The sequence below is a fragment of the Lytechinus variegatus genome, chromosome 17 (assembly GCF_018143015.1).
Source record: "Lytechinus variegatus isolate NC3 chromosome 17, Lvar_3.0, whole genome shotgun sequence".
Classification (NCBI taxonomy): Eukaryota; Metazoa; Echinodermata; class Echinoidea; order Temnopleuroida; family Toxopneustidae; genus Lytechinus; species Lytechinus variegatus.
In genome coordinates, this window is record NC_054756.1 from 26,673,973 (window position 1) to 26,700,684 (window position 26,712).

The 26,712-nt window shown below is 36.5% G+C and overlaps 1 protein-coding gene across 4 annotated transcripts in view; it reads right to left on the reverse strand.

The window, feature by feature from the left end:
• LOC121430517 (microtubule-actin cross-linking factor 1-like) overlaps positions 1–26,712 on the reverse strand; it is a 74,707-nt gene that overhangs the window by 45,064 nt on the left and 2,931 nt on the right. For 3 of the 4 annotated variants that reach the window (XM_041627799.1, XM_041627800.1, XM_041627802.1), the window contains exon 2: positions 262–461. In XM_041627799.1, coding sequence (XP_041483733.1) covers positions 262–461 — 200 coding nt within the window. Of the gene's footprint in view, positions 1–261; positions 462–1,597; positions 1,819–26,712 lie in introns of those variants that run through there. The other variant, XM_041627801.1, reaches the window with a different exon arrangement.

Genomic DNA, 26,712 nt, shown 5'->3' on the forward strand with positions numbered 1-26,712 from the left:
ACTTCTGAATGGTTGATAATCATGTTGCATTCAGTTTTTTTGAGATCGACTGCAAAGGCGTCAGTGGGCGGTTGCAGAAAAAAACTGTGTTTAAATGCAATTCAAGAAATCAAGAGCAAATCCCTTATAGGCATGTTTCATTGGTTGCAAATGCATTTTATTTTTTTAAATGCGTTCATTATAACTCTTTCTGCAATTGGCCCAAAGTAAGCTAATTGTAACTATTTGCAAGGATGAGAAAATCAAAAGGGAATCACGTACCTCCACTTGGAGCTTCTGGTTCCTGAGGATACCTGGCTCCACACCAATGGGTCCAAGGACCGAGGCCATCCTTTCCTTCTCTCCTAGCCATGTCTTGAGGCGGTTGTGGGCTGTCTCAAAGTCACTCAAGCTGTTGATAGCACTCTCCAAGTCCTGCGTCCTCTGCTTCGCCTTCTCTTGTAACCTCAGCCATCTTTCCTCTGTATCGGCAAAAGGCGTTGCGCATAGGGTATCATCAGGTGGTCGTTTTGGTGGCAATGGAGGTGGTTCGGGTTGGTGCGTGGGGTCGGAAGATCGTGGTGGTTTGGGGGGAGCGGTGTGCAGGTCGGGAGGTGGCGATACCATCGGAAATTCCGGAGAGTATCCAAGGAGAGCGTAGAAGAGCGGTTTGGACGACGGCGCAGGAGGTGGCCATGATGACGAAGGAGACGGTCGGTGTTGGAGGTTCACATAGTGGGCAAAAATGATACAAATGCAGAGGAGAATAAGTGGAATGAAATAGAGTACAAAGAATTCTTCAAAAATAAATGGCATTATTGTTCTTCAGGTTACACAGTATCAGTGAAAGTGTTTTCAGTAGTATGGAGAGGCACTGTTCTCTGCAACGAATTGCCAGTCATGAAAGGATTCCATCTCAAAATGTTGCTTCATTTGTCATGTCGGCCAATCCACTTGACAAGACATACATGTACAATGTTTCATTACTCTTCATGAGGTTTACTCATAGATATTCCTGGAGCCAGAAATCAACAAATAATATATGTGATTTCCTTGCGACCAAATACGTATATATCTGCTATCAAATCAGACAAGTGTGTCACGTAAATGTTATGTATAGAGAAGATATCAGAGTTACAAATATGTACAAATCTTCAAATGTTCATGTTTGTAAAATGTATCATTACAGTACATGTATAGATTATGTAGGTAGATCTATATGTACATAGCATATTTTGTTCATGATTGCATATATCATGCAACTTGTTATATATATCTGTAGTATTCATTCATGTATCTTGTTCAACTTTATGTCATCAATGAGCAGCATTAATTTGATATTAAATTCCCAGAGTAATCGAACAAAATCTCTTTTCATAAAGTTGTTTGGGGGTCTTGATTTAGGAATGTAAGGAAATGTAAATGATAGAATAACTTTCAGCAACAAAACACCTTTCCAGTATATACTAATTAGGGCTTATATAAAGCATAGGACTACTGGCTACAATCAGAACATTCGTAAAAGTGGAGTAATACCAAAGGACCATGCAACTCCTGTGTTCCTTGCGATTCCTCTTTAATGCCTACAATCCACTTCAAAACCATATCTATCCCTTACCTCTAAGAATCTGATAATTACAATCCCCATGCAGGCGCCGTGTAATTACTGTGCGTTGAGGAACGGCTCCATACGGCTGTGCACTCGCTACAGGGCTCTTCGGAACAGCAGAAAGAACCCTGTGGGACACCCGCAGGAACCCTGTGCGATAGGTCTGCATCGAGTACAGTCGCTGTGCAGGTCAGCTGAACCCATCAGTACCCGTTGCAGCGTAAAGAACCCATTAAAACCTAACGAGTGCAGCTATTCATATCGTTTCCTCGCAGCCTTTTGAACAGTATCAGCCCGTGCATTGTGATACTCCAAGAAGTTTTCTACAGCCATGTAGAAGGCCTTGGCAGACAAAAGGAATTTCAGCAAAAATCAATGATTCACCAAACCTGAACAGTGAGTGCACAGCCAGTTTCAACCAACGTATCAAGAAGTCAAAGGACTCAGGGGAACCTCTTAATCATTGTGAATCTTATGTAACCATCTCATTGACTGCTATCAGAAAAGAACCCCCTCTAGACTTAGACATTACGTAATGAAGTAGACAAGCAACAATACAGGGGTCTGGTGCCATATTATACTCTACTTCCAAGAGAAGCACCAAGATCTTGTGAAGAAAGTGTCCATCAATTACTCTGTATTTGGGTGGGGGTGATGGATATTGATTTATCTTTTCTTTTGTTATCCTTATATGCTATGCATGTTAAATGTACATGTACATACACATTTAAAAACAAGAGGTACGGACTTGTGAAGTGCAATAAGACTCTTTTCACAGAGCAAGAAAACAAAAAAGTATCCTAGATTCATTATTTACTTATCACACATGGAATTGTTCTATGTTTTTATCACAGCTAGAAGTTCATGCAGATACATAAAGTAAACTGAAGTACCGAGTAAATGTAAAAGATTGTAGGGGCTACTTTTGTTATGTTTGTGAATTTGACAGCACATTTTTCCAGTGGTGCGACATTTGCCCCTGCGACGATTGCTCCGGGCTTTCTTTGGCATAAAAGTAGGGTTAGGTGTGTAAAAAGGTTTGTTAGTTTTATGGTTAGGTTTAGGGTAGGGTATATAGTGTTAAGTCCAAGGTAGATATTAGTCATTCAAATTGGTGTGTGTAAGTTATAGCGGAGCAATTGTCGCCGAAGCAATTGTCGCCGGAGCACATGTCATGGAACACATTTTCCCAACCCAAGCCTGATCCTTTCCTACACATGACATCATTGGTCTTTCTCCTTAATTAGAACAGTTGAATATGCTCAAGTATATGGAGACATGTTATTGGCAAAGAAAAAAAAAATCATGAAGCTACAGTTACACAAGTCTGATTATGAATATGACAATATGGGTATAAAATGAGTTTATTTTGTTTGTTTGGTCTTGCTATGTTCTGCCTGTATTTGATGTTTTCCACATGATTTTCTGTTTAAAATCATTCAATGTGTTATGATACAATTACATGTACCGGTACATCAGCGAGTCTTCTATTTACTGGCATTCTCAAAAATCGGAGCAAGATGTATGACCACAAAAATTATCAAAACACAAACTCTTCCATGTGATGCAAAGCTGAATCCACTCCAATTAATCTGTACCGATATCGATCCCAATATGGAAGGAAATCTTATCAGGCACATATTCCAATTCCACCAGAGTTCATAGCTGCTTTCCAAAGTTGGCAAAGACAGATAAGGTATCATACAGATGGACTTCAATCAACAGTCCAATCTACAAAACTGCACATAGATACAAGAGCTACTCCAATGTGTCAGGTATGTATGTAGTCCTGACAAGAAATGTTGTCGGGATTCAATGTCATTAACAACATTGTTGATCTGGTATCCAACATTACTTATCCACAGGGTACTGTATTACAGTATCAGTCAAAATCAGCTGTGAACTATATATGCTTCTTTATTTCTTTCTAGCCCAGCCTGTCTGTCATCCAAGTTCAAAACATTGTCCATTCGACAACTGGTTAATTGACAATGTTTGACGCGGACAGGCTGCTGAACAAATCCAAAACATCTCAAATATGCTACGCAGCTGACCAGGGTGATAAAGGCCAGTCTGCAGGACCGGAAGAAGGGAGAATACCATCTCACATGGAACGCATCCCGTGATACCGGTATCAGATGGATGCGGGCGAGATGGACGGGAGAGAGAGAGAGCGAGTTGTGACAAGATAAGAACAGGGGCATGTCACTGATGTCTGATGGGATATGACGGGAGCCGTTTAAAGCCATTAAAGTGCCCGTCAACGTTGTGATAATACACATCGATGATGCTGAAATCAATTTGTGAATTACTGGGAATACACATCACTATTTCTGGTTGGGGTGGGTCTGGAACGAGCGGGCACATGCAAAGAAAAAGCACTCATAGGACATTTCTGAAACATTTCAGAGAAAAATAACACTTCTGTCAAATTCAATAAGCTTTTCTTTGTGGATGTTTAACAAAATTTAAAAGTTCCACAAGAGTCTCTCATCATCAAATTGTTATAACAACAAATTTGTAATAACAGTTAAAAGCTACTGAAATCCTTTGCCCTGATTGGCTAATAGTAAATTATTTATAGAAATTATGCATTTGTTATTAATATATAACAAGTCTTGATGAAATGAGTCCCAAGACTGTATTGAGGATTATCAGGACTAAGAATGCACAAGGCATTACTGGGTAATCTATTAAATGCCTTTGCCCAAGCTATTACAAATGTATATCTGTCAGACGTAATAAAGAGGTGCATGGGAGCTAAACAGAAACCCCCTTCCCCAGACTGATGATCCAATGGACCGTTTGTGACATTTGCACACTTGCAGTGACCGTGTAGCCGTCATGCAATGAGTGATGATGATAATGAATTCATAAAGATGGGTAGGGGGTTGTATATGTTGAAGAAGGGTGTAGGGGTTGGAGGAAGGCTTTTGGTATCTCTTGGTGTCAATTCAAAATGAAACCAAACACAGTTAAAGGAGGGTTAAGTGAATTTTGCATCTAAATGCACATCAGCTGAATAAGAACAGCTATTGATCGATAAAGTGATGGAGTTTCCAAACATTTAAGAAAGATGAGAGGGATGTGGGGGAGGGGGGGGGAGGATGACGAGACACAGGCCAACAAAATAACCCCTATACTCTAATATAAATTATAACATTTATAAAACAGGAGTTCGCACTTGGTCAGTTGGAAAGAAGGGACAGTTGATATCAGTGATGATGCAGGCATCAAGGAGGATGAGGATGATGGTGAAGAGGATGCAGATCTTCAGACTGGGTGTTGCACCAATATCACTCCAGAGACTTAAAAGTTTACCTGACTGCTAAGAAAGCACACGAATGCCTGTGAGCAAACAACCAGGGGACCAACGGATTAAGGTCCTCTCTGAGGGACCTAGTAATGAGGATGAATGCTTCACCAAAGGGCACGAGTGCACCACTTGGGAATCGAACGCGGGTCACCAGAATCCGAAACCCCCGCTCTACCGACTGAGCTATCGCGCCTCCCCTATATACCTCACATCATTTTTAAATTAATCTATAATCAACTGGTCATGATCTCATCACAGCTGATGATGAAGAAATAGAGATGAAAAGGGATGGGGGCCGCACCCCTTAGATTCCCCTCCTCCACCGGGCGGGGCAGGCCTGTCTGGTTTCAGACTGGTGGAACATGAGTCTAGCACAAATGGAATGGCTGGAATGAGACCACATGGCTTAACCCACTGTGACCCATGGAGCAGACGATTAGGCTCATCCAACAGAAGTTTTCTTAAGATGTTATCCATATCCTACCAAGACATAATCATTTCAAGATGAACTAGAAATATGACCTACTCCTTTAAAGTCAACAAACTGAAACCTATATCCATGAAAATGTCCAACATTGACTGGCACAGCATAAATACATGTAGATATACAAAAGTCCTCCAAGTGTCTGCTTCTTAGTAAGTACATGTTAGGCCTATGTCCCTAGGTTGCAACATTTTTTGTGCCCACGTATAATGAACAAACAGATTTCAACATAAAGTAGAAAAGCCAACCATTGACTTTTAGAGCATGAATATCAATACTAAAAATGATTTTAAAAGATAATGTGAATCCTCCTACAGTCTATTCTGTTCATATTTTCCTCTCAAATATACAACTTTTGTGCCTGAACACACTGTGTATGTGAATAATGCGCATCTGATCAAATACCTGTATGTACATTGACAGTCATCCGTGAATTGCAAACAATTCTTCTATTTATCTAAAAACCTTTTCATCTGGTCTATATACTGTACTTGTTCTGGACTTCTGGTGACAGTATAACAGTAAAAACAAAATAAAATAAAATAGCATGTTATACACCATCTAAAAAAAACTTTTTCCTATTACAGGAGGATTCCAAACATGAAAGGTAGATTCATCTAATAAAGTCCATTTAGAGCCTTCTGTGAGCCAAATGAATTGCCCAACAGTCATCATGACTGTCCTAAATCGTTGAGTGGATTTAGGGGGCTAACCTTCCACCTCCCCCCCCCCCCCCTCTGAAATAACACCCCCTTTCTATATATTTCTGAAACACAGACTCTGGGCCATGTTGTACTTGTTCTAGTTACATCAGCAATAACAAGATAAACCTTTACCAAACTGGAAATTGTCAAGACGAATGTCTTCACTCTCCTCATTTTGAGCTTTTTTAAAATCCTCAGCTCCCCCCTCCCCCATTTTCAAGAAGACTGAGTACTATCATGTTGACTGTCTATTACACTAATGATGTACTTTCCATGGTTCATAGCGTTATGTGAGGGAATGCTATCTCAAACAGTGCAAGCAGTGAGGGAAAGAGGGAGCACTTTCTCTACTGCATCACCCGCCAATTGAATAAGCAGGTTTTCATTTATACATATCTAAAGCTGTTACCTCTGTTTCTAAAACTGCCTTTCTTTATATCTTCTCGACATTAAAGCAATTGCATGTACTGTGTGAATATGTGTCAAGACTAAATAATGAACAAAATAGGAAGAACTTGCAAAGGGCAGAAATTTGAGGTTTGAATAAAGAGACAAATCAATAAAAATGACAACTGAAATAGATATAGGGTTAAAGTTATAACCAATATTTCTTGACACTGTATTCTTAGGATGCAATTAACCATTAGGCCTACTCAGTGATATTAGTTATGAGTGTTTTCCTTGAATGTTTGATTACACCTCGAAACTCATGTAATATTAAGATCCAAGCTAGTTGTTTGATGTAGTCACATGAACAAACAAATAAGTCCCTGGAACCAGACATTCTATAGCTCACTCTATAGACACCTGTTACTCATGAATATCACACGTCAGCATAGTAATTTACCATTAAATATGAAATAATATATACCAGCAGATGTCTGCTCATATTGATTGATTATCAGATGCATATCAAAGTACAAGGTAGATAGCATATTTATACCATGGATGTTGAAATACTTCTCTGTTTATACCATGACATTTCATGCTATTCAGATTTGTGTTTCACTTGAAAAGTATTATCCATGCCTGACAATAAGTAGTTCTAATAAAATTTTCATGATTTTGGCATTTGCATAAATCTATTAATCATTCAATAGTTAGTGCATGGAATAAATTGAGTTTTCCTACAGGCACTTAGGAAACACATTATTATATTTCACTACAACTCGTATTTAATAGTTTGTGGCTATTTTATGTACATCCATTCTCCTTTAACAGAAGTGATTCATACATGTATAAAGAGTGATATTACTCCAAATGAAACATATATTTCTAGATTCTTTAAAACTATGACCGGTGGGGGGGGGGCAACAGTAGAAAAATTATTGTGCCCCACCCCCAACAATTTCAAGCTGGCTGATAGCTAGCAACTAGCTAGCTGGTGACTGGCTAAATAAGCTAACAAACTCAGAAATACTATCATTCCTGTGGTCAGGATAATATATTCAGCTATGGTCATTTCAGGGTTAGTCACGCCATCAGGTGAAGTTATTTTTCTGTAATTTAATTTATCTAAATAATCATTATCTGCCCTAAAGTATGAATTGTTGGCAAGGGAAGTTGAGCTGTCATTATACATTTTTCACCCAAAACTTTGAGCAGATGTTGCTCTTTTAAGTTCAAACTGGATGAACATGATATGACGTATATTGTATTATACAATGTCTGTATTTCTTCAACCCATTTATTGATGGAGGTCAGACTGTTTGAAATAGATCATGATAATCTTATTAAAGTGCATAATGATGAAATAAACACAAGTACAACCAAGCTCATTATTTGAATGTCAATCGCAAATAGAGATGAATAACTTTTTGACTGACTAAAGATAAGCGAATGACATCCATCTGTTATGAAAAAAATAATGATTTCAAAAATATGTTTTCAATGAAAACATCAACCTGTTCAGAGTGAAAGATAGCAAATATTTTCTCAAACATATTCTTAACAATAGCCGATGGGATCGTCTCACATTAGCATTCCATCGTAATGGGAAAGAAAGGGAAGGGTTGGCATGGATAAGTTCATGAAGTTATACCAATACAAGTAAATAAGGGAGATGTGACAAGTTGAAAGAAGGTGCGCCGATTACAATTCTTGATCATCTTTAAATGACAAGCTTTCACAGAGAATGTAGATATTTTTCAAAGTGAAATCACTATTTAAGTATCAGAAAGGTCTCACGTAAAATCTACATCATGTTACTTTGGGGTATGAAATCCTAGACTATCCTCAGTTCCCACTCCTGAGGGCTTGGTCCAAGGGCTCCCCACCTGTTGCGACCTTGAATAGGGTCAAGTCTGTCCCAATGGGTCAGACCTTGGTCAGCCTGACATGCAGCCATAACTGGGTCATTTAAGGTCAGTTGTGACAGGACATACCTATAAGGGTCTTCTAAGGACACCATTCCCCACCCAAATTTGTTTTTGCAACTAGTCTCTGATTTCAGACTCTTTATTCTGGTTCCATGTAGAGCAAAATCTCTTTGTTGACAGAATGGCAATAAAAGAAAGCTTGTCTACTCATACCATATGGATTTAACTGGATTAAGTTTACAGGGATTCATGGCATAGCACTCAAATGAAGGCTAAAGTGATTAATAAAACTTATCTGTATCATGTCCTGTGCGTTGATCTGATTAAAAATGGGTCACTTAATGATGCAAAATACACAGAGGAAATTATTCAATTCAACTGATTTTGCCTCAGGCTCTACAGTATATCTGTGGGATGTTATGAAAATAAGCTTTTGTTGCGAGAATAATAAGAGAATGGATTTTGACCTATTTCATGCCATAAGTTTGCACTAGACCAGGATTTTTGCTACATAAACAACTTGTTTTGCTAACAATTTGAAGAATAAAGTTAGGAAAGTCATTTTGCCAATTCTATGTCATTTTGTGCAATATACAAAGTATATACTTTCCACTCATTGAATCTAGTGCATACAAAAATGGCTTCAAAATCTAAGGCCTAAATAAATATTTTTTTGTAATTAAAAACTCTGAAATCACCATACATAAGCCCTTTTTGGAAGACCCACTGAATATGGATAATTTGAAAATACATTTAAGAATATAATCACCACAGAAAATAGTCAACCTATTTTATCAAAAGTCTTTTCATTACACTTCAGGAAAAGGTAACCTTTCCTTCTCTTTCAAGTTCCGTTATCAAATTACTAAAAACTCAACAACAGAGAAAGAAAATATCTCTTGTTTCCTTCAGCAAGAAAAGAGAAAAACAAATGCAACTAATTACACCTGAACTATACAATCTCGATCAAGCTGTAAGCGAACCTATGCTCTGTTTTTTTTCTTACCACACACCAAGGCAATGGTATTAATTACAAACAGGATATACATGTACATTCAGATTGTGAAGTGATTTTGCTGGAGTATCAGTAAGGAATTTCCTTTCCAGTAAGATAATTCCTTTCTTTTCCTTATGATTCCTCTTCCCCAACACAAGTGATGAAAGTATTCTATTTTTTGTACCTCATGAAGTAAGAGTTAATCACCGAAGCAGGAGGTAACAGCAAGGAATATTAAACAAGTTCAGACTGTTTGTTTGTTTTGTGTGGTTTTTTTTGTGGGGGGGTGAAGGTAGGTGTGCCTTGAATATTTCCCTCTTTACAATTTAGATTTATTCCTTTCAACTCATTTATTTATCCACTAACGAATATAGGCCTATTCATTCATTAATTGTTTAATTCATTTTTTGCAACTATGGTAAAAAAGATTAAATACAATAACCTGTGAATTATTATTTTTTTTCAAGTACGCTTGGTCAATTCAATCAGGCCTTGGGCTGATTGGCTTGAATGTTCATATCAGGCATTCGCGGAGTTTGCAATCTTCGTTTGATGATAAACTCATATCTTATCATGAAGCATGGAACTCCGCTAATGAGATTGAAAATGTGGCATGTTGAGAAGCCTCAGTACACACTACAGCACTTACAATTTCAGAAATAACTATGAAGAGAAAATGATTTTACCCCTGTTCCTTCCCCCCTTTGATACCAAAAAAAGATATTTTTTCAATTCATTTTTAGAGAAAAAAAAGCGTAAGCACTGATAATATGTTACTGCTACATTTAGAGATATAATTTGATATGACAAATCTCTGATTGTTCTCACAGTTGCATAACAGGAAATCATCATTGTTATTATTATTATGATTATTATTATTATTATTATCTTTCTTATTTTCATTATGTTGTTTGGTGCAAAAAAACTACAAATGTGCAATTCTGAAAAAGATTATTTTGCAATTCATTTAATAAAAGTCCAGATACTCCCAGCTCACTTAAGCAACTACATCACTCTCCCAATATCGCCAGTAATTCTGCCCTTCATAAAAAATATTACCTGGGAACTTTTTGATTAGCTTAATAATGTCACACCTTCGACAAAGTAAACTTGAATTCAGGTGCGTAATTCATCATGCCGTGACTCACCAATCTATTCAAATATTGATATATGACAATTAATTTACGATCATAATAAATTGGTTCTATTCATCACATTCACACCAGAGAGAAGTGTCAACATAAATGACAAGATCTAAACAAGGAATCAACAAAATAAAATATGGTAAACATTATGCACATCCATTGGTTGGTGATAAATCAGATTATTGTCTGTAATCATCTTATGGATCAAATTAAAAAAAAAAAAATTCACAATATAACAATTATTTCATATGATGTAAAAAAAAGATATTATTTGAGTATAATACCAGACCCATTAGGATGATTTCATGAAAAAGTGTAAAAATGATATTTAAACATGTACTGTTTGTTCACATGACAGCACTTTTTTTCAGATTGCACATTTTCCCATGATTTTTATTTTCTATGCAATTTGGCATCTCTCTTTCACAGAAAATCAATGCAAACATTAGTTCATGTTTGTAATTAATCAACTATGGATCACAAATATTGACTCCGTATATTTATCTTTGGCATCGTAATAATCATAATAAATTGAGACAATTCATTGGAAAGAATCTCTGCAATCAGTATATGAAATCAAATTCATGAGAAAGGACAATATATTGTCAAGTTGCATATATTATATACAGTATCAATTCAATTGAATATACTGATACATATAGAGATATATTTACAGTATTGTAAATGAACTGTGGATGTAAAAAGTTGTTTACTTGGTCCAACAGTAATTCATAAACTACCAAAATTCCATGGTAATATTTCGATTTCATACAATTTTCCTGGAATTTGGCAATGAGAGGTCTACACTGTAAAAGTACAAAGACAATTGGGTTTAAAGGCATGAAGGACACTGTAAGGAGATAAAGAATGGAACGTATCTATAATCTTCTATGAAATGATACAAGGACAGAATTCAGAAAAGTCACAGCATATTTCACCAATAGACATGAAAAATGATTACAAAAAATGTGCCTGTTGCAAATTCTATTCCTCAAGAGCCCAGTGGCACTGTTCGCTCTTGACGCTATAAATCACTTCATTTTATAACAATGAATGTCAAATCAAGGGGATTTACAACATTCGTTTTCCTCTTTCCTGGCAGAAAGCACCTTCAGTGAGGATAATAGTCATATTACAAGGGCTTCAAGCAATATTTATGGGACAGTTTGCACCCTGTAGTCCTCAGAGCCGCACCTTCTTGCATTAAGTGTTATTACCCATTGTTACAGGAGAGTTTGGAGATTTGGGGGAACAAAATTGAATGATCAAACTTAATGTTGCGGACAATTTCTCATTAAGATTTCTCAAAAATAGCCTGTCTTACAATTGTTACTGTTCACGCACAAATCTACAGAACAAAATTGGATTATCTCATAAGGGGAACAGTATTGGGTTGATAATCTGTTCTGATTGACCACAGCGTACTTGCTTTAATAAAAATTCACTTGAGTATTTGATATTTCTCATTTATTATTATTTTTTATATTCTCATGATGGATTTCCTGATTACTCGTACCTTGACAAAGTAAATTGCATCACTAAATCTGGGCTTAACATTTTCAGGTGCCCTTGGAGCTACCTGAATTCTCTTACAAGGTATTGAAGTCTCCTATTTGAGGTTATTCTGTGGCTTACCACAGAAGATCTGAAAAATATTTATTTTGTGACACATGTATATGTATCTCTCTGTAATCAGTATAATTACAGCCCACCAGCTTGTTCAATCCCACTCTTTGACACTTTTGTCAGTGTTTTCAAGTTTACTATAAAATACATCAAGCCACTCCTACAATATTTTCTTCTTATTCAGAATATAAAAGTCACTGTGTGATATCCGTATTGTAAAAAGGGCGGATCCAGGATTTTCCAAGGGGGGAATTTTATGAGGAAATTAAGGATATTTTGTCCCCCCCCCAAAAAAAAAAAAGGAACAAGCGAAAGATAAAACAACTTTTCAACCACAGATTATGGGTTTTTCGCGCCTGATTGTAAAGGCACCAGGGGGGCAAATATCCAGTATTGAAATCTTGGGTTGTTAATATCAGACACGGATTCAGGGCTTGCGTGTTTCATATTGAAAAGAAATGTGACATGAAAAGATCCCTGAATTCTTTCACAAAGGTAGTAGCACGATGGTGAAAAATGAGTGGCACGCATGTTTGTGGATTGACACTGTGTACGTCAGCATTCATGTTGACATCGAATGAGAAGAAAAAAAAGATATAGAAGGAGAAGTGAAAGAACACAACAAGACAAAGACATAAAGGAAAAAAGGAGAATGAAGGAATTAACAACAGGAGAATAACAAGATGAAGAAGAAGAAGGAGGAAATATCAATAGAAAAGACTTTTTTTTAAGAAAAAGGGGGGAAAAGTGGTAAACAGGGAAACTGATAGAAAGAAAACCCAAACAACAAAGTAAAATTAGAAGAGAGAGGGATGGAGGGAAAGGAACAACCGAAGGGGAACAAGAAGCAGAAAATGTGAATATAAACAGAGAAGAAAAATTTATGCAAAAAAAATGTAAGAAAATGGGACAACTGATCAAAAGAAGAACCCAAACAACAAAAGATGACACAGTACTTCCAATGAAGATCATGAATGATTGTCAAAGCAACATACACAAAGCCCATCCAGGCAATGTGATAATAATAATGATAATGAATTCCTTTGCTTGGGGGGGCTTGTGGTTGACAGAACATGAAATGAAGTCAAAAGAGGAATGACTTCTGATTATCTCTGGCAGAAAAGGGGCAAAGATTATCTCCCCTACCAGGCAAAGTGCAATAACCTAGATATAAAATCTCATCTGAAAATTACTCCTTTCCACTATTTATACCAAGCACATACATGTAGCACACCATAAAACTGCTGTTTGAAATTTTAAGTACATGCATTGTCAAAGCCTGTCACTCTAACAACCATTGCTTACACCTTTAGACAATAATGTTTTAACTTTTTTAAACAAAAAGAACTAGAAAAGCCATTCAGTTTCAGGAAAAGGGGGGTTGTTTTATGGCTTAATGAAAAATATAGAGAATAAAACTTAGAAAAGTTGTAGACCATCAATTCATCGGGATTATCTTTATAATAACTTATACACAAACATATACCTTACACATTTTCACATTCATGTATTGGCTCCGAAGCTGAAGGGTAACATTCTATTGCAGGAGAACTTGCAATAGCCATTTATTCGCAGGATGTTCTTTATTATCACATTAGGAACAGGAAACTTTATGTCTCTCAATGGGAGAGATCTTCGGTTAATTGACTATTGATGTATTATTTCCCTTGGATCAGAACTCAAAAACAGATCAGATTAGTTGTTATCCATTCAATGATTCAGTCTAAATATGGAGTATAGGTATAATCTTTAAAAAAAATGTTTCAGTAGTTTCATTTTATAAAAGAGGTTACACTAGCTTTCACTTAAAATCTGATTACGGATTTTATATTCATATGTCGGTTTAATCATTTTGTCAAAAAATATATCATTCTGTTTCATGCTATCATTTCCTACAATATAAGACAAGCAAACACTAAAACATATTTTTCCAATCTGCTCCATTTAACCAAACTTCCTTGCAACTTTCTAAGAGAATGAGGCTTGTTTAAAAAGTAAACTATTACATGATAAATGAAATTTACAATGCACTCTAGCTGGGTGAAGTTCCCTAGGCTAACTGCTGATGTTGTTGTTTCGGGGGGGGGGGGGGGGGGGGACCACCACAATATCTACACTACTTTGTCAATGTAAACTGGAAGGGGGTTGGTTTTAACGATTACTCAATAACACAAACTGAATTAATCTTGCTTAAACTGCAAGAGGTAAATCAACTATAGCAAATTACGCAACAAATGAATAAAACTGTGAGGAAACTTGAGTTTGAAGTACCCCTTTCCTTCTTAATACCACTGAACAAATGTTTTCCTGTTTCTACCCTATTTTGTGTATCTGTATTGTGTATCCATTTTGTGTATCCTAGCCATCTATAAACTATCGATTGGGTTGGATTGCATAACAGATATATAAAAGAGCACAAGTGTCTGTACCTTTTTATGTGAATGTAAAAGCTCTCGGTAAATATTTAATTTCCATTTGCTTCTAATTTCTTATGTTTAGCAGGTACCTAGTGCAGCCATGTACTGAATAACCTTTAGAAGTCTAATCTAAGTTTCAAGTTGTGGTTATAAAAACAAAATTATCTACGGGTTTATAACACTCATCACCAAGGAACAACTTACAACTTTTAAAGACTCGAACAAGCATATATAATAGGATATAAATGTTAGTTAAACAAATTCCTTCTTAACACCCACATATACGCCTACATGTATAATATGGTCACGGTTCTGTGATGCTACACAATATGGAATTCTATCACAAAGTTCACTTAGATATTTTTTCTCAAAATTTATTTCTGAGACATCCCCCCCCCCTTCTTAAAAAAGAGGATAAAACAATGAATGGGGTAAAGTCAATTGCTGGCAAGGGTTTAAAAGACCTCTTGAATAATCTTTTCTTTAAAAAAGGGGGAAAAAAGAAGTTATCCCAATCCTCAAACCGTTTTCCTGCTCTTAATCTAATCTATTGTTAATACAGTCAATGAGTATACACCATAAATGCATGATATCTTTGACAAAGGTGCTTGAAAGCTTAAAGCTTAGGCAAGCTTTGGATCTATCAAGGAACTGGAAGTGGTAACCAAATTAATCCTCATTACCAGGTCCCTCGCAGAGGACCTTAAGCCGTTGGTCCCCTGGTTGCTTTCTCATAGGCATTCATGCTTTCTTAGCAGTCCGGTAACAAACCTCGGTATAACAAATAACAAATTAGGAGTAGTACATAGATCAGAAGTGTACACTGTATAATGCAGAACAGGACAAAACACTGTACTCTCAAAGAAATTTTACTTTCTAGGGTTTGCACAGGTAGCTAGATTCTTGTATTAGAGATCTTGTGGGCCCTACTAGAGACCTTTAGAAACTCTTCATAAGATTCAGAAAGAAACATTTGTGCATGCACTTCCTCCTCCAAAAGGAAGTTAGTCACTTCCCATCTATTGGAATCCAATTCAAATCTCCCATTTATTTTGGTCCAAACCTTCGCTAAAAATGTCAAGCTATTTCTGACGGGATATCAAGATGAAATACCGTTTCATGCGCAGAGCTAGGGCACAAAGTACGTCTTAAGACATCTGCGAGTTGGGGTATTAATCTGGAGAAGTTGTGAACGCAGGAAATAATTAGGACTGCTTATTTGTTGCCATGGTGACTAGATTTAACGTGACTTTGTGCACTGCTCAATGGACGACAGCTGATAAGCCAAACTTGGAAAGCGTGGGAGGAAACAGTGAGTGGGAGAAAGAGAAGAAGGTAGCTATTCACAAACTAATTAGTAAAGTCAATGTACAGTTTTCATTATCTTAAAACTTAAATTAGAAAACAAGAGGAAAAGGCAAACACTTTCTCATTTTGACTTTGCCCACTAATTAAAGGGGAGGTCCCTCAAAGAACAGTCAATATTTGAAAGGGATCATTTGAAAACTGATAAAATTATATTACATATAATTTTGACAAATTAAAATAAAATACAAAGTAGCAAAAACATGCAAATCATTTATTCCTTATTTTAGAATTGTATACAAACCCAAAATATATATATTTTTTTAATCCTAAGCTATCATAACAAGGTCAGGAATATTGATCAACAGTAGTGTTATTCCTCTATTTCTGAATCCGGCATCCTCACATCTCACCCAAGATTTCATTCCTGATCTAAAAGAATTAGAGAGTCTATTTTCAGTGGAACACTGCCTCCCCTTTTACAAGTTCCCTTCCAAGATTTCTCAAGCAAATAAGAGATTGCAATTCACAGGCCTTCACACCTAAACACCAAATCTCGTAAAGAGGTGTTAATGAAAAGACCTCTGGATGGTGCATATATAATCATTTCATTATTGACACCCACACCCAAACAATAGTATCCACTGAACACCTGAGAATGATACAAGTGTAATGGTTATTCGTGGTGGGAGGGGGTACCCAACTCCCCTCCCCCCCCCCAAAAAAAAACCCTTCTCCTCCCCATAAAAAAGCCTCAATACAATAAATTTGCCCAACCTTCAAATTTTTTTCACCTAGCCCAGTACAGTATAGACAACCTCTTTTCTGTCTCTTTTTTTTCTCCACTATTAACCAACCAGGGAGGACAGGAAAACCATTGTCCGGTTTCCATGCCCGTTTGCATCTAATTGTGTAGCTTTTCAAAAGACTTTTCAATAAGCTTAAGGGACCCTAAGCCTCTTGTCAAATAGCCCTTCAGTGTATGGTGTTCTCAAATAACACATGAAAAGTGCAATATAAACTCTTCCATCAAGGGTGAAAAGAGAAGGAAAGTATGCAAATGAAAATAAAAAAGTGAAGGAAGTGCTGCCAGTGAAAAGTAGTGGGGGAAGGGGGGATGCTTGGGGTTTAAATATGGAGAAAGCTGGCTAGACACCTGGGGATATGTGCTAAAAATATTGTCATTTTGATAAGTAATTGCGGATCAAGGAGGTGGAAATGCAGGAGTTTGTTTTTACTCCATCGACCATGCATGAAGCATACAAAACCCCCTTTTGGAAAATATAGAAGTCTGGTCATGAGCTCCTGTCTTCTTCTTTTGGAAAGTTAGGATTAGACAGAATTAAAAGGGCAATGACTTGAAAGTCACAACAGTCATTGCTTGAGATAGTTCTGTTGTACACAGCTAACACCTCGAACTTACATACTTGGGGGGTTGCATGTAACAGATACAGAAGAGTCATCAGGAAAAAATATGATGCATTTATACAAAGTTCACATTATAACCCCTCTAAAAATTGTTCAATAACAAATAAACAATGTTGAATCATGAATTAATACTGATAATGAAACAGATTTTTCAAGGAGAAAAACACAGGCAAACTAAAAACAACACACAAAAATAAGGAAATGATATTACAAAGTTTATGAGAAAAGATGAACCTCACCAATGACTTTTACAGCATAATCAAGCCTCATCTCGAATTAAGCAATGCCCTAAACACCAAAGGAATGGCCATAGTCAACACAGCTACAGTTCCATACAGGTGATGCCTTTGACCAATCCTCAAGAATAGCCAATCAACCAAATATGGCTACCAGGGGTCAACGGTCCCACATATTGAAAAGTGTGTCAGGGGAAATAGTGAAACTGATATTCTAAACTTGCAAGACCATCTCCGCAGACCTCAGACCAAGCATGCCTGCTGAATGATCGGGAAGAAGAATGGCAAAACCGTTTGGCCATCCATTACTAAAGTGATTACTAAGAAGTCTCAAGGCATCTAGAAAAGCATGTAACTGTAGCTGTCGGCGAGCGTTATGTTACATCATTTATCTCACCAACCAAAGCTCCTGCATATGGGGATGCGCTTATACTCTGTTGGTGAATGCCTGGACCCATATAAGGGAGATAGACAATTCAACGCTTTGAAAACCGGTTAGGATGGCTTTTCATACCACAGTTCATATGCAGGTGAAAATGCCATCATAACACTTCCAGATGTTCAACAAAACTATATGAACTCAAAGGGAGTCACTCTATAACTCCCAAAGACAACAACTAAGTATTGTATTCTGCCACCTCTATTTTTGCTGCTGGAGTGGGATATGGCTTAGAAAGTGAAAATGCAAAAAAAAATCACACCCTTTCACAATTTCACAATTTTATAAGACCTTAAGTAAAAACAACAACAGGGATTTATTTATAGAACTATGTTCTTATACTGTACTTTTAAAACACATTCAAATACATGTAGTCCTACCATATCCACTTCTTTCAAAACTGAATACATAATCTTGCAGTAGTTTCACTGCAAACATTCCTCGCATGTTTATTGGAAGGGCCACTTCTCTGTCCCTTTGAAATGTTTCAAGTGTTTACTCATTCAACATAAGTCTTCAATCAATCACTTAATTTACTTTACTTCTGAATTGGCAAGCATACTCCACGGGCTCCAATGTAACTATGTTCTATGAAACGCCATGGTGAAGACGTCCACAAGTACTTGCTGAATTTCAAGGATGTAATATAAATCCAGATCGGCTGTGAGTAGGGACCAGCAGAATATTGGATTTATATTTAATCTTCAGGGTAAAATTTTCAATCTCAAAAGATTAAAATTCAAATCTTTCAGCTTTATATTTGACTCCATAAGGCCTAAATCTAAATCTAATAATTAGACAGTTCCCTAATCACAGTCGATCTGGATTTACTTTAAATCATTGAAATTTGAATACAGCTGCAAGTCAAAAGCATGAAAGGTTCACTAAAAAAGGCTCCAAAATTATGACCCTAGATGTGAATGCCTGATATAGCAACATAGTACAACTGAAACCAGTCTAATCTATACCTCTCGTGAGCGCTACCATTCTTTTACAAATTTGGAGGGGAAAAGAGAGTGACAACATTACTGATGCATGCTCTGTGAGCACTCCCAGTTCTGAGGCTTAATGATCACAAAATGCATGTCGCTTGTGTAAACTTGTTCAGTTTTTCTCTTGGCCATTTAAGAGCAAGTCAAATTTAAAGATTTTTCTCATTCTTTTTTTTTTCATCTGAATTTAGCCCGAAGTCTGTTTATTAACCTCTCAAATGTCATTGTTGCATAATCTCAAATGCAAATACAGTTGGATACCTTTACATGACGTGAAAGTGCCACTGGATAACATTCAATTGAAATGATCATTTGTGTTTTCTGTTCATTCATACGTTTAAGAAAAGAGAGGGAATTGAAAAATCTGTTTTGCTCATGGAAATCAGGACTCAAAGTACTTCTTTAACAATCTTATAAATGAACATCATTTATCAAATGGCTACAGCAACCGGTTTGCCCAAGATGCAAAGTCTATAAGGAATTAAAGAATTCTGTATTCAACAAGTCATAAATATGAACCACTGTAAATGTTCCCTTATAGCACAAAAGGCAGACACTTCTCCTGAAGACAAATGGATTGGTCTTACGACTCCTCTAGTAGCATCCAACACCTGGTACTCATAATATAGACTACTCTAATAAATGAATTATTGATGAAAACTATTTTTTTTTAAATCAGTTTTTTCTACAATATATTGAAATAAAAGTTGCCAATGCTGTTGTTCATGTGATTTATTGTATCATCATTGCTTCAATACTGACATTACCATTTCCTAAAATCTGAAATATTACCCCACCACTTACCCCCAGCCTGAACCCTACTCCGGTATATTGACCCTGTGACATGGTACGGTTACGCACCTGGTACTCATCTCTACCCCCTTGCCGGAGTATCAGATGATAAATGAAGGTGTGTTGAAGTATAAGCAATGGCAATGAAATCTGGGATGACTGCATCTAAAAATATTTTAAGAGATGATATTGCTTTATGATTGGCCTATTTCAAAGATTCTTTACTTGAATTTCCAGTTACCGGTACTTTTGCTTTGTGAAAAAAATATCTTAAAAAGCATGACTGATACACAAACAGAATGTGATATGTGAATGTCTGCTCACAATGTCATTTGTTAATCAAATATTAACGCTGAAGTACATGCACGCACATTCTTCATGAACATCAATATTTCCCACAATGCTTTGCACGCCTCTGCATCTGTTTTCACAAGAGGCACGCATCCCTATGCCTGGCAGCCACTCCAGAGTGTCAAATTTGTTATCCTGCCCATTTCCATGGCAACGGACTGGCATTCGCAGGTGACTTTTCACCCTGTACCCATTTTATTTCTCCATTTGCCACAGATCCAAGGGGCCCTGGAGGCCTTTCAACGGACCGACCGTAACGAGAATAAAAATGGCAGCTTAGATGACAAATTTATGCAGATGCTTTTGCAAGATATGCACAGAGGCCTTTGTGTATGTAATATATAGCCTACATTTTTGTTGACGTCATCCATTAAAAGTCGACTGTTCACTCTAGAAATGTTACAGGGTGGAATAGGTATTGGAACGCACCTTTTACAAGGCCTGTGGAAGGAGAGCGCTGTACAAATATCCTCTTGTTATTATCATTTATGCAAATCAGACACATTTTGCACTAATTACAGGAAATTAAACTTTTGGTTACTTGTTTCCTTTTGCCAAAGTAGGGCAGTTAACCTCTGTTTCTGCATGTAAAACTACAGATTTTAACCCAGTGAAGCCTTGCAATATAAAAACTCTCTCCTTTTCAGGAAGAGTATACTATCCTTAACTCACTCTAGTGTCCTCCAAATATAGGGGTTCTTATTTCTAAGCTACCATGAAGGAGAATGTCATTTAGAATGCCTCTTGGATCTTCATTTCATGGTCTCTAGAAGCTCCATAAAAAAAAAAACTTTTTGAGAAAGATTTGAATGCGTTTCAATTCTTTATTATCACCAATATGCATGTACATATGTCTGGCATTTCATGTACAGTGGTCAGAATTTATAAATCAAATGTTATATTTGTGCTTCAGCAGGAATGCATGCATTTTAAAATGTAGGCCCACTTGTACAATATGTTAGGGGAAAGATGATGACTCATACATTTGATTCCAAAATTGCTATGCAAAACTTGAAATTTCTATTGTTTTTATATTAAGCTCATCTTGCACATCCAGCATTGCCTGAATTTACTTCTTTGTGTCATATAGCTGCATATGAAAATACTACCAACCATGAATATGCAGCATATATTGAATATGTCACAAGAGAAGAAAATCATGAAAATATTGGTATGCAACAGCCATGGCTCCTACAGAACCATATTATGAACATAGAAATAGAATTGACAGTTAAGATCGGGCTTCGGCAGCCATTCCATTCCTTTTATCAGCCGCTCCTCACAAACTGACTGCCGACCTTGATGATAGCTAATTACTAATAGTGACAGACAAGCCACGATCTCTACAGATCTAAATTTACATAACGAACCATTCAGACAACATGGAAAATTGGAAATAATATCCCATCGGAGTAAAGAAAGCTTCTATTAGTGTATTTACACTATAAGGTAATAATGAGAGGGTAGATTTAGCCATAGAAAGCTGGATGATCAATGCACTTAGTTATCACGACATCCATGTGGAGCATTGTGGCCCAGTGGATTAGTCTTCTGACTTTAAACAGAGGGTCGTGGGTTTGAATCCTGGCCATGGCGTAATTTCCTTCAGCAAGAAATTTATCCACATTGTGCTGCACTCAACCCCGGTGAGATGAATGGCAACCCACCAGGATTCCTTGAATGCACTGAGCGATGAAAGGCAGCTCGAGCTAAAGCCGGAGTAATAATAATAATAACAATGCGCCTCAGAATAGATTATTTCTAGATAGATGGCACAATATAAATGCCTATTATTATTATCATCCAAACTTAAAATACTAGTACTTTTAAAAATAAGTATTGTAGTGTCCATAAAATCACAAAAGTCAATGCAAATGGTACATTGCACAGACCTACATGGTCATGTAGGCCCCATAAAGTATTTATCTACATGCATACAATTCATTCTGGTTGTGTGAACTGGGCTATTAGTGTCTATATGTACACACAAGTTACCCAAACAGTACGCCCCCATTTGTTTTAATGCCTTTTGTTCCTGTGGTATGACTAATTCAAATTCCATTCTTCTGTGTTAACATAAATTCATAGCTTCCGCAGAAGTCATAATAGGCCGACACACAGTGTTTTGTGGGGTTTTTTCTTTTCTTCCGTTCTATTACATATTATTCTCTTTCTAGTTGATGGTATTTTTTATCAGACTCATGGGGTGTTGCAAGAAACTTGCGATCAATTGCAAGTCTATTTTTGGTCCATAAATCTATCATATGTCTTGCAGTTAATGGCAGATTAGTGATTGATTGCTAATCTGCTCCTTGAAACAAGAAGTTTAATCTGATTTGCTACAGCTTACGTTGATCTATCAGTTGTTAAATTGCGACAGAATATTTGCAATTGATCGCAAATATTTTCTTGCAACACCCCCTAAGTCCCAACCTTGCAGGTATTCAATATTGGCTTTTTATGTATTTCCTTCATTGATGGTTCGACTGGGTTCGGTTTTGGTTTTGAAAATTGAGAGAAATTCTAACGGGAAGTTAGGTTGTCTGGGGTATCATGGTCCTATATGTACATGTAGTCAGGTTTCAATAAAGCATGGTCAATGATGCTACTTTTATGTCTGCACAATTTTGATACAAATAGAAGATGTGTAGAATAATTTCTACCTAAAAAAGTTGACTATTTTTTTCAGAAAGGCTGCTCGCTAGATGTATTTCATACATATCTTTAGAAATGCTTGAACAGCTTTCAATTTGTTTTGTGTTTCATTCATTTATTCATTAACCGTCTTTCCAGTTCAATCATTGATTTTTATATGTATATATCACTCATCTATTCACTACTTCAAGCTATACATTAACTCATTTATCTCTTCTCTAATATTTCATACACGTAACTACTTTCATATGTTTTATAAAACATTTCTTTCATTACTTCAAAAGAAGAGTATGTCGTCAAAGAACTACAAGAAACTTAGAATTGCAAATTTATTTTAGGTCTTCAATCAATCTCAAGCATTAAAATTGATTTAAAAGTGATCGTTGCATTGTAAATTGCAGTTTAAAAAAATATGTACACTCAATTGAAGATTCACATGACGCATTAATGCCGTTCATAAAGCTGTTCATAAGTTAAGAGCGACTTTAAGACAGACTGGCGAGCCTTTCTTACACGCTAAACCATCGCCAATGGCGTATATCGTTTACCAAATGAAAGGATCACCAGTCGTTCTTAAAGTCGTTCTTACGAACAGCTCTGTGAAACACCCGCCAGGTTGGAAAACTAAAAATTGACATTGGTCGTAAATAAGTTACAATCGATTGTACATGTAAGATCTCGCAACATGCCTTGAGTTTCACTTGTCAGGAAATCAATCTAATAAACCTGAATCACAAGACTGTCTGTCGGCCAGTAAACGAATAACCCTCGTGACACAATCTGTCTATCATACGTCACGTTGCGGTAAAAAACATACTACTTGGCTGGCGATCTTGCCTCAAGCTCAAATTATTAACCATGTGGTTTTTATGTCCCTTATTTAATTCAATAGCAATGCACATCTGTCACTCTCATCTTTCCAATCATTGTGGTAATAATTTCAGAACAATATCATTGCATTTTTTCATTTTGATTCAATCTAAAGTTTTGTGGGTTTTTTAAATGTTTTGGTCTACCTATATGCCAGGTAGATCTATTACCAGGCCTGTCTATTACCTACCATCACAATATTTTAAAGCCTGTGTATAGCATTGGTAAAGGGTCAATAATGTGATCGATAATCGAATATCATCTAATATGACAGTCTTACTGAAGCGTAGAGACCGTTAGATATTTTTCCAACTGCACTTCTCTGAGAAAATTTCAAATATTCAAATCTTGGATATATAGCGCCCTCTCTCGGCGATGCTTTGTTTTAAATTTAAAAAATGGGCATTCAAGCACTTATCTCATAAATTTAGTGATTAGATATCCAAAAGTTACAAAGAACATATCTTGAAAGTTTCACTTTCAGCCCATTCCATGATTTGGAATAGGATTTAATTGAAAGACAAAAACACACAGATAATTTAATTTGATCGGGTGACCCGATCAAGTTAAATTTCCATGTAAAATCGCAAAATTGATCCTGTAAAACACATTTTCATTTCATATTCTCCACATCATAACTGTTATAGGGCATATCCATTCATATTAGCTAGCAATGAATTGGAATAGTGATAGGTACATTTTGGTGGATTTAGCAAAACTATACACAAGCTTTAAAGACATGCTCCAATGCTACTACCTTATTACTATTACAAATTAAAGGTCTTGATAAAAAAAAGTGATGGAAAGCATATTTATTACTTTCAGTGAAACTTCTTAACATTTCAATAAAATTTATACAAAAAGGCATTGTGCAATCCAAGAGCCAGAGATACCATAATAAGGTCAATTTTGTACAAAAGATATTGTGGACTTTGAACGAAGGCATAATAACAGAGCACTCCCTTGAAAATGAACTATTCATGAACATATAGGAATTTAATACCAGATTAGCTGTATGAAGTAATGTATACCCAGGACTTTGCACCAAGATTGCAGATAACCAGATGACATGTTGTGTACTGATATGAGGAGAATTCAAGAATTTGACCACAAGTCCAAATTCTAATCAAATTACAACATAGTATCAAATGAGGAAGCTCAATTAGAATATTACATTATATTGAAAATTATGAAATGATGTTTCATCCCAACTTTGCATAAATTTGGGGATAATAAAAATGACCCATTTAGGGTCCTTTAAAAAAAAGGCTGATGTTCATACACAGTACAAGCATACAGATGTCTGCTGCCCAGTGCAAACTGCCTGTAATTATGAATGATTGATCGTCAGGTTTCCCTGTAATTCTTTCAATTCTACCCGATGAACAGTTAGAGGAACCCTACAAGTACATGTTATGTGCATGCAGAGACTATATTTGTTTTCCTGTGAGGTCTACCTGAGCTAGAAACCATATGAGTGAAAAGAGCATCAAAAGCATGAGTCTACTGTTCAGCAACTTTTTTTCTTCCAGTTCTACCAGCTAGGTTCTGCCAAGGAGTCTCACTTTTACTGCTGCAATTTTCTACAATGTACCATTAACAAGAGACACAGTCTGAACCATAGAAGAGTAAGCAAGCAAGGACTACATGACGCTTTCCTCTCACAAGGCACCATAAGATATTGTGTACTTCAAAAAGAGAACCTCTACTTTTCCTTCAAAGATTTTGTGACAAACAAACAAATAAGAAACAAACAAAAAACAGGGGGGTGCTTTGATATAATGATTAAAAACAATATGCAGCATTTATAGTGCTTCATACAAAATGTTTCTAAGCGTTGCATACGATTACCCTGGCTTTAGCACGGCTACCATGATCGGGCACATCGAGCATTCAAAGAATTCCTTCCTACCGGGTATACATTTACTACACCTGGGTGGAGAGTGGCAAATTTAGATAAACGCCTTGCCAAGGGATGCGAGCGCTGCGGTGGGGTTTGAACCCCCGACCTCGTGGTTCAAAGTATGGAGACTTATCCACTGGGCCTCGACACCTCTAGCTCTGGCCTGCAGGTTCAACCCCGGCTTGATGCAATGCACTCAAGAGGTCTATTTTTTTTCAGACCAACAAGTTTGAATGACTACTGTACGAACTGGTGCACTAGACTTGTGCCAAGACCCATTTTCTTATTAAATTTCCAATTAGGGTCTCTGTCTGAAGACTAATCAAAGTGGGCAGTCATAACTGACATGCACCTTCCCTATCATATAGAATTTTCACTTGGCTACTCAAGAATAATTGAAAATTATTGAGTCGTAAACACATATAGGTATGAAGCGTTCCATTACTTCATACAAGGATGCTTGTCAAATATGCTTGCGATCAAACATAATTGTCCTTGATATTGTATCCGATTCACAATATATCAAAACTGCAATACCTGTTGTACGGAGAATGATGAACTCTTTTAGCACATAAATTCTAGTTATAATGTAAGTACCCATTATTTCTGTCACAGACATAACGGCCATATTCTGAACTCGGGTTTAAATTAAACCCTGGTTTAAAGTTGTGGTTTAACTATGGAGAGCCAGTTGGAGCACAAATCCCTAGCAGTACACATTCAATCTATCAACTCATATGACATCCAAATTATTCATACGTATAATTGTCTGGGAATGATAACCAAAGTATTTTTCTTCCTTATGAAAGCAAAAGGAAACAAAATTGTAAACATAAGAAAGATACAATATGACCAAATTTTTTGTAACTTTTGGCCGCCCATAAATTTAGCACAGAGTTAGACCGTGTTATAAGTTAAACCTGACTTCAGAATATGGGCCAACAAGTTCAACCACATACATATACTTTATCATTCAGTAAACAAGTAGGAGCACATGAAATATAAGGAAATAAATGAACAAAATAAAATAGAAAATGTGCATTACTAATATTTAAGATTTTTATAAGGATGAGCAAATAAAGGTGGATTTTTTTATCTTTTTCATTGAGATTTACGAAGGTGGGTGGTGTGTAAAATAACCATAAA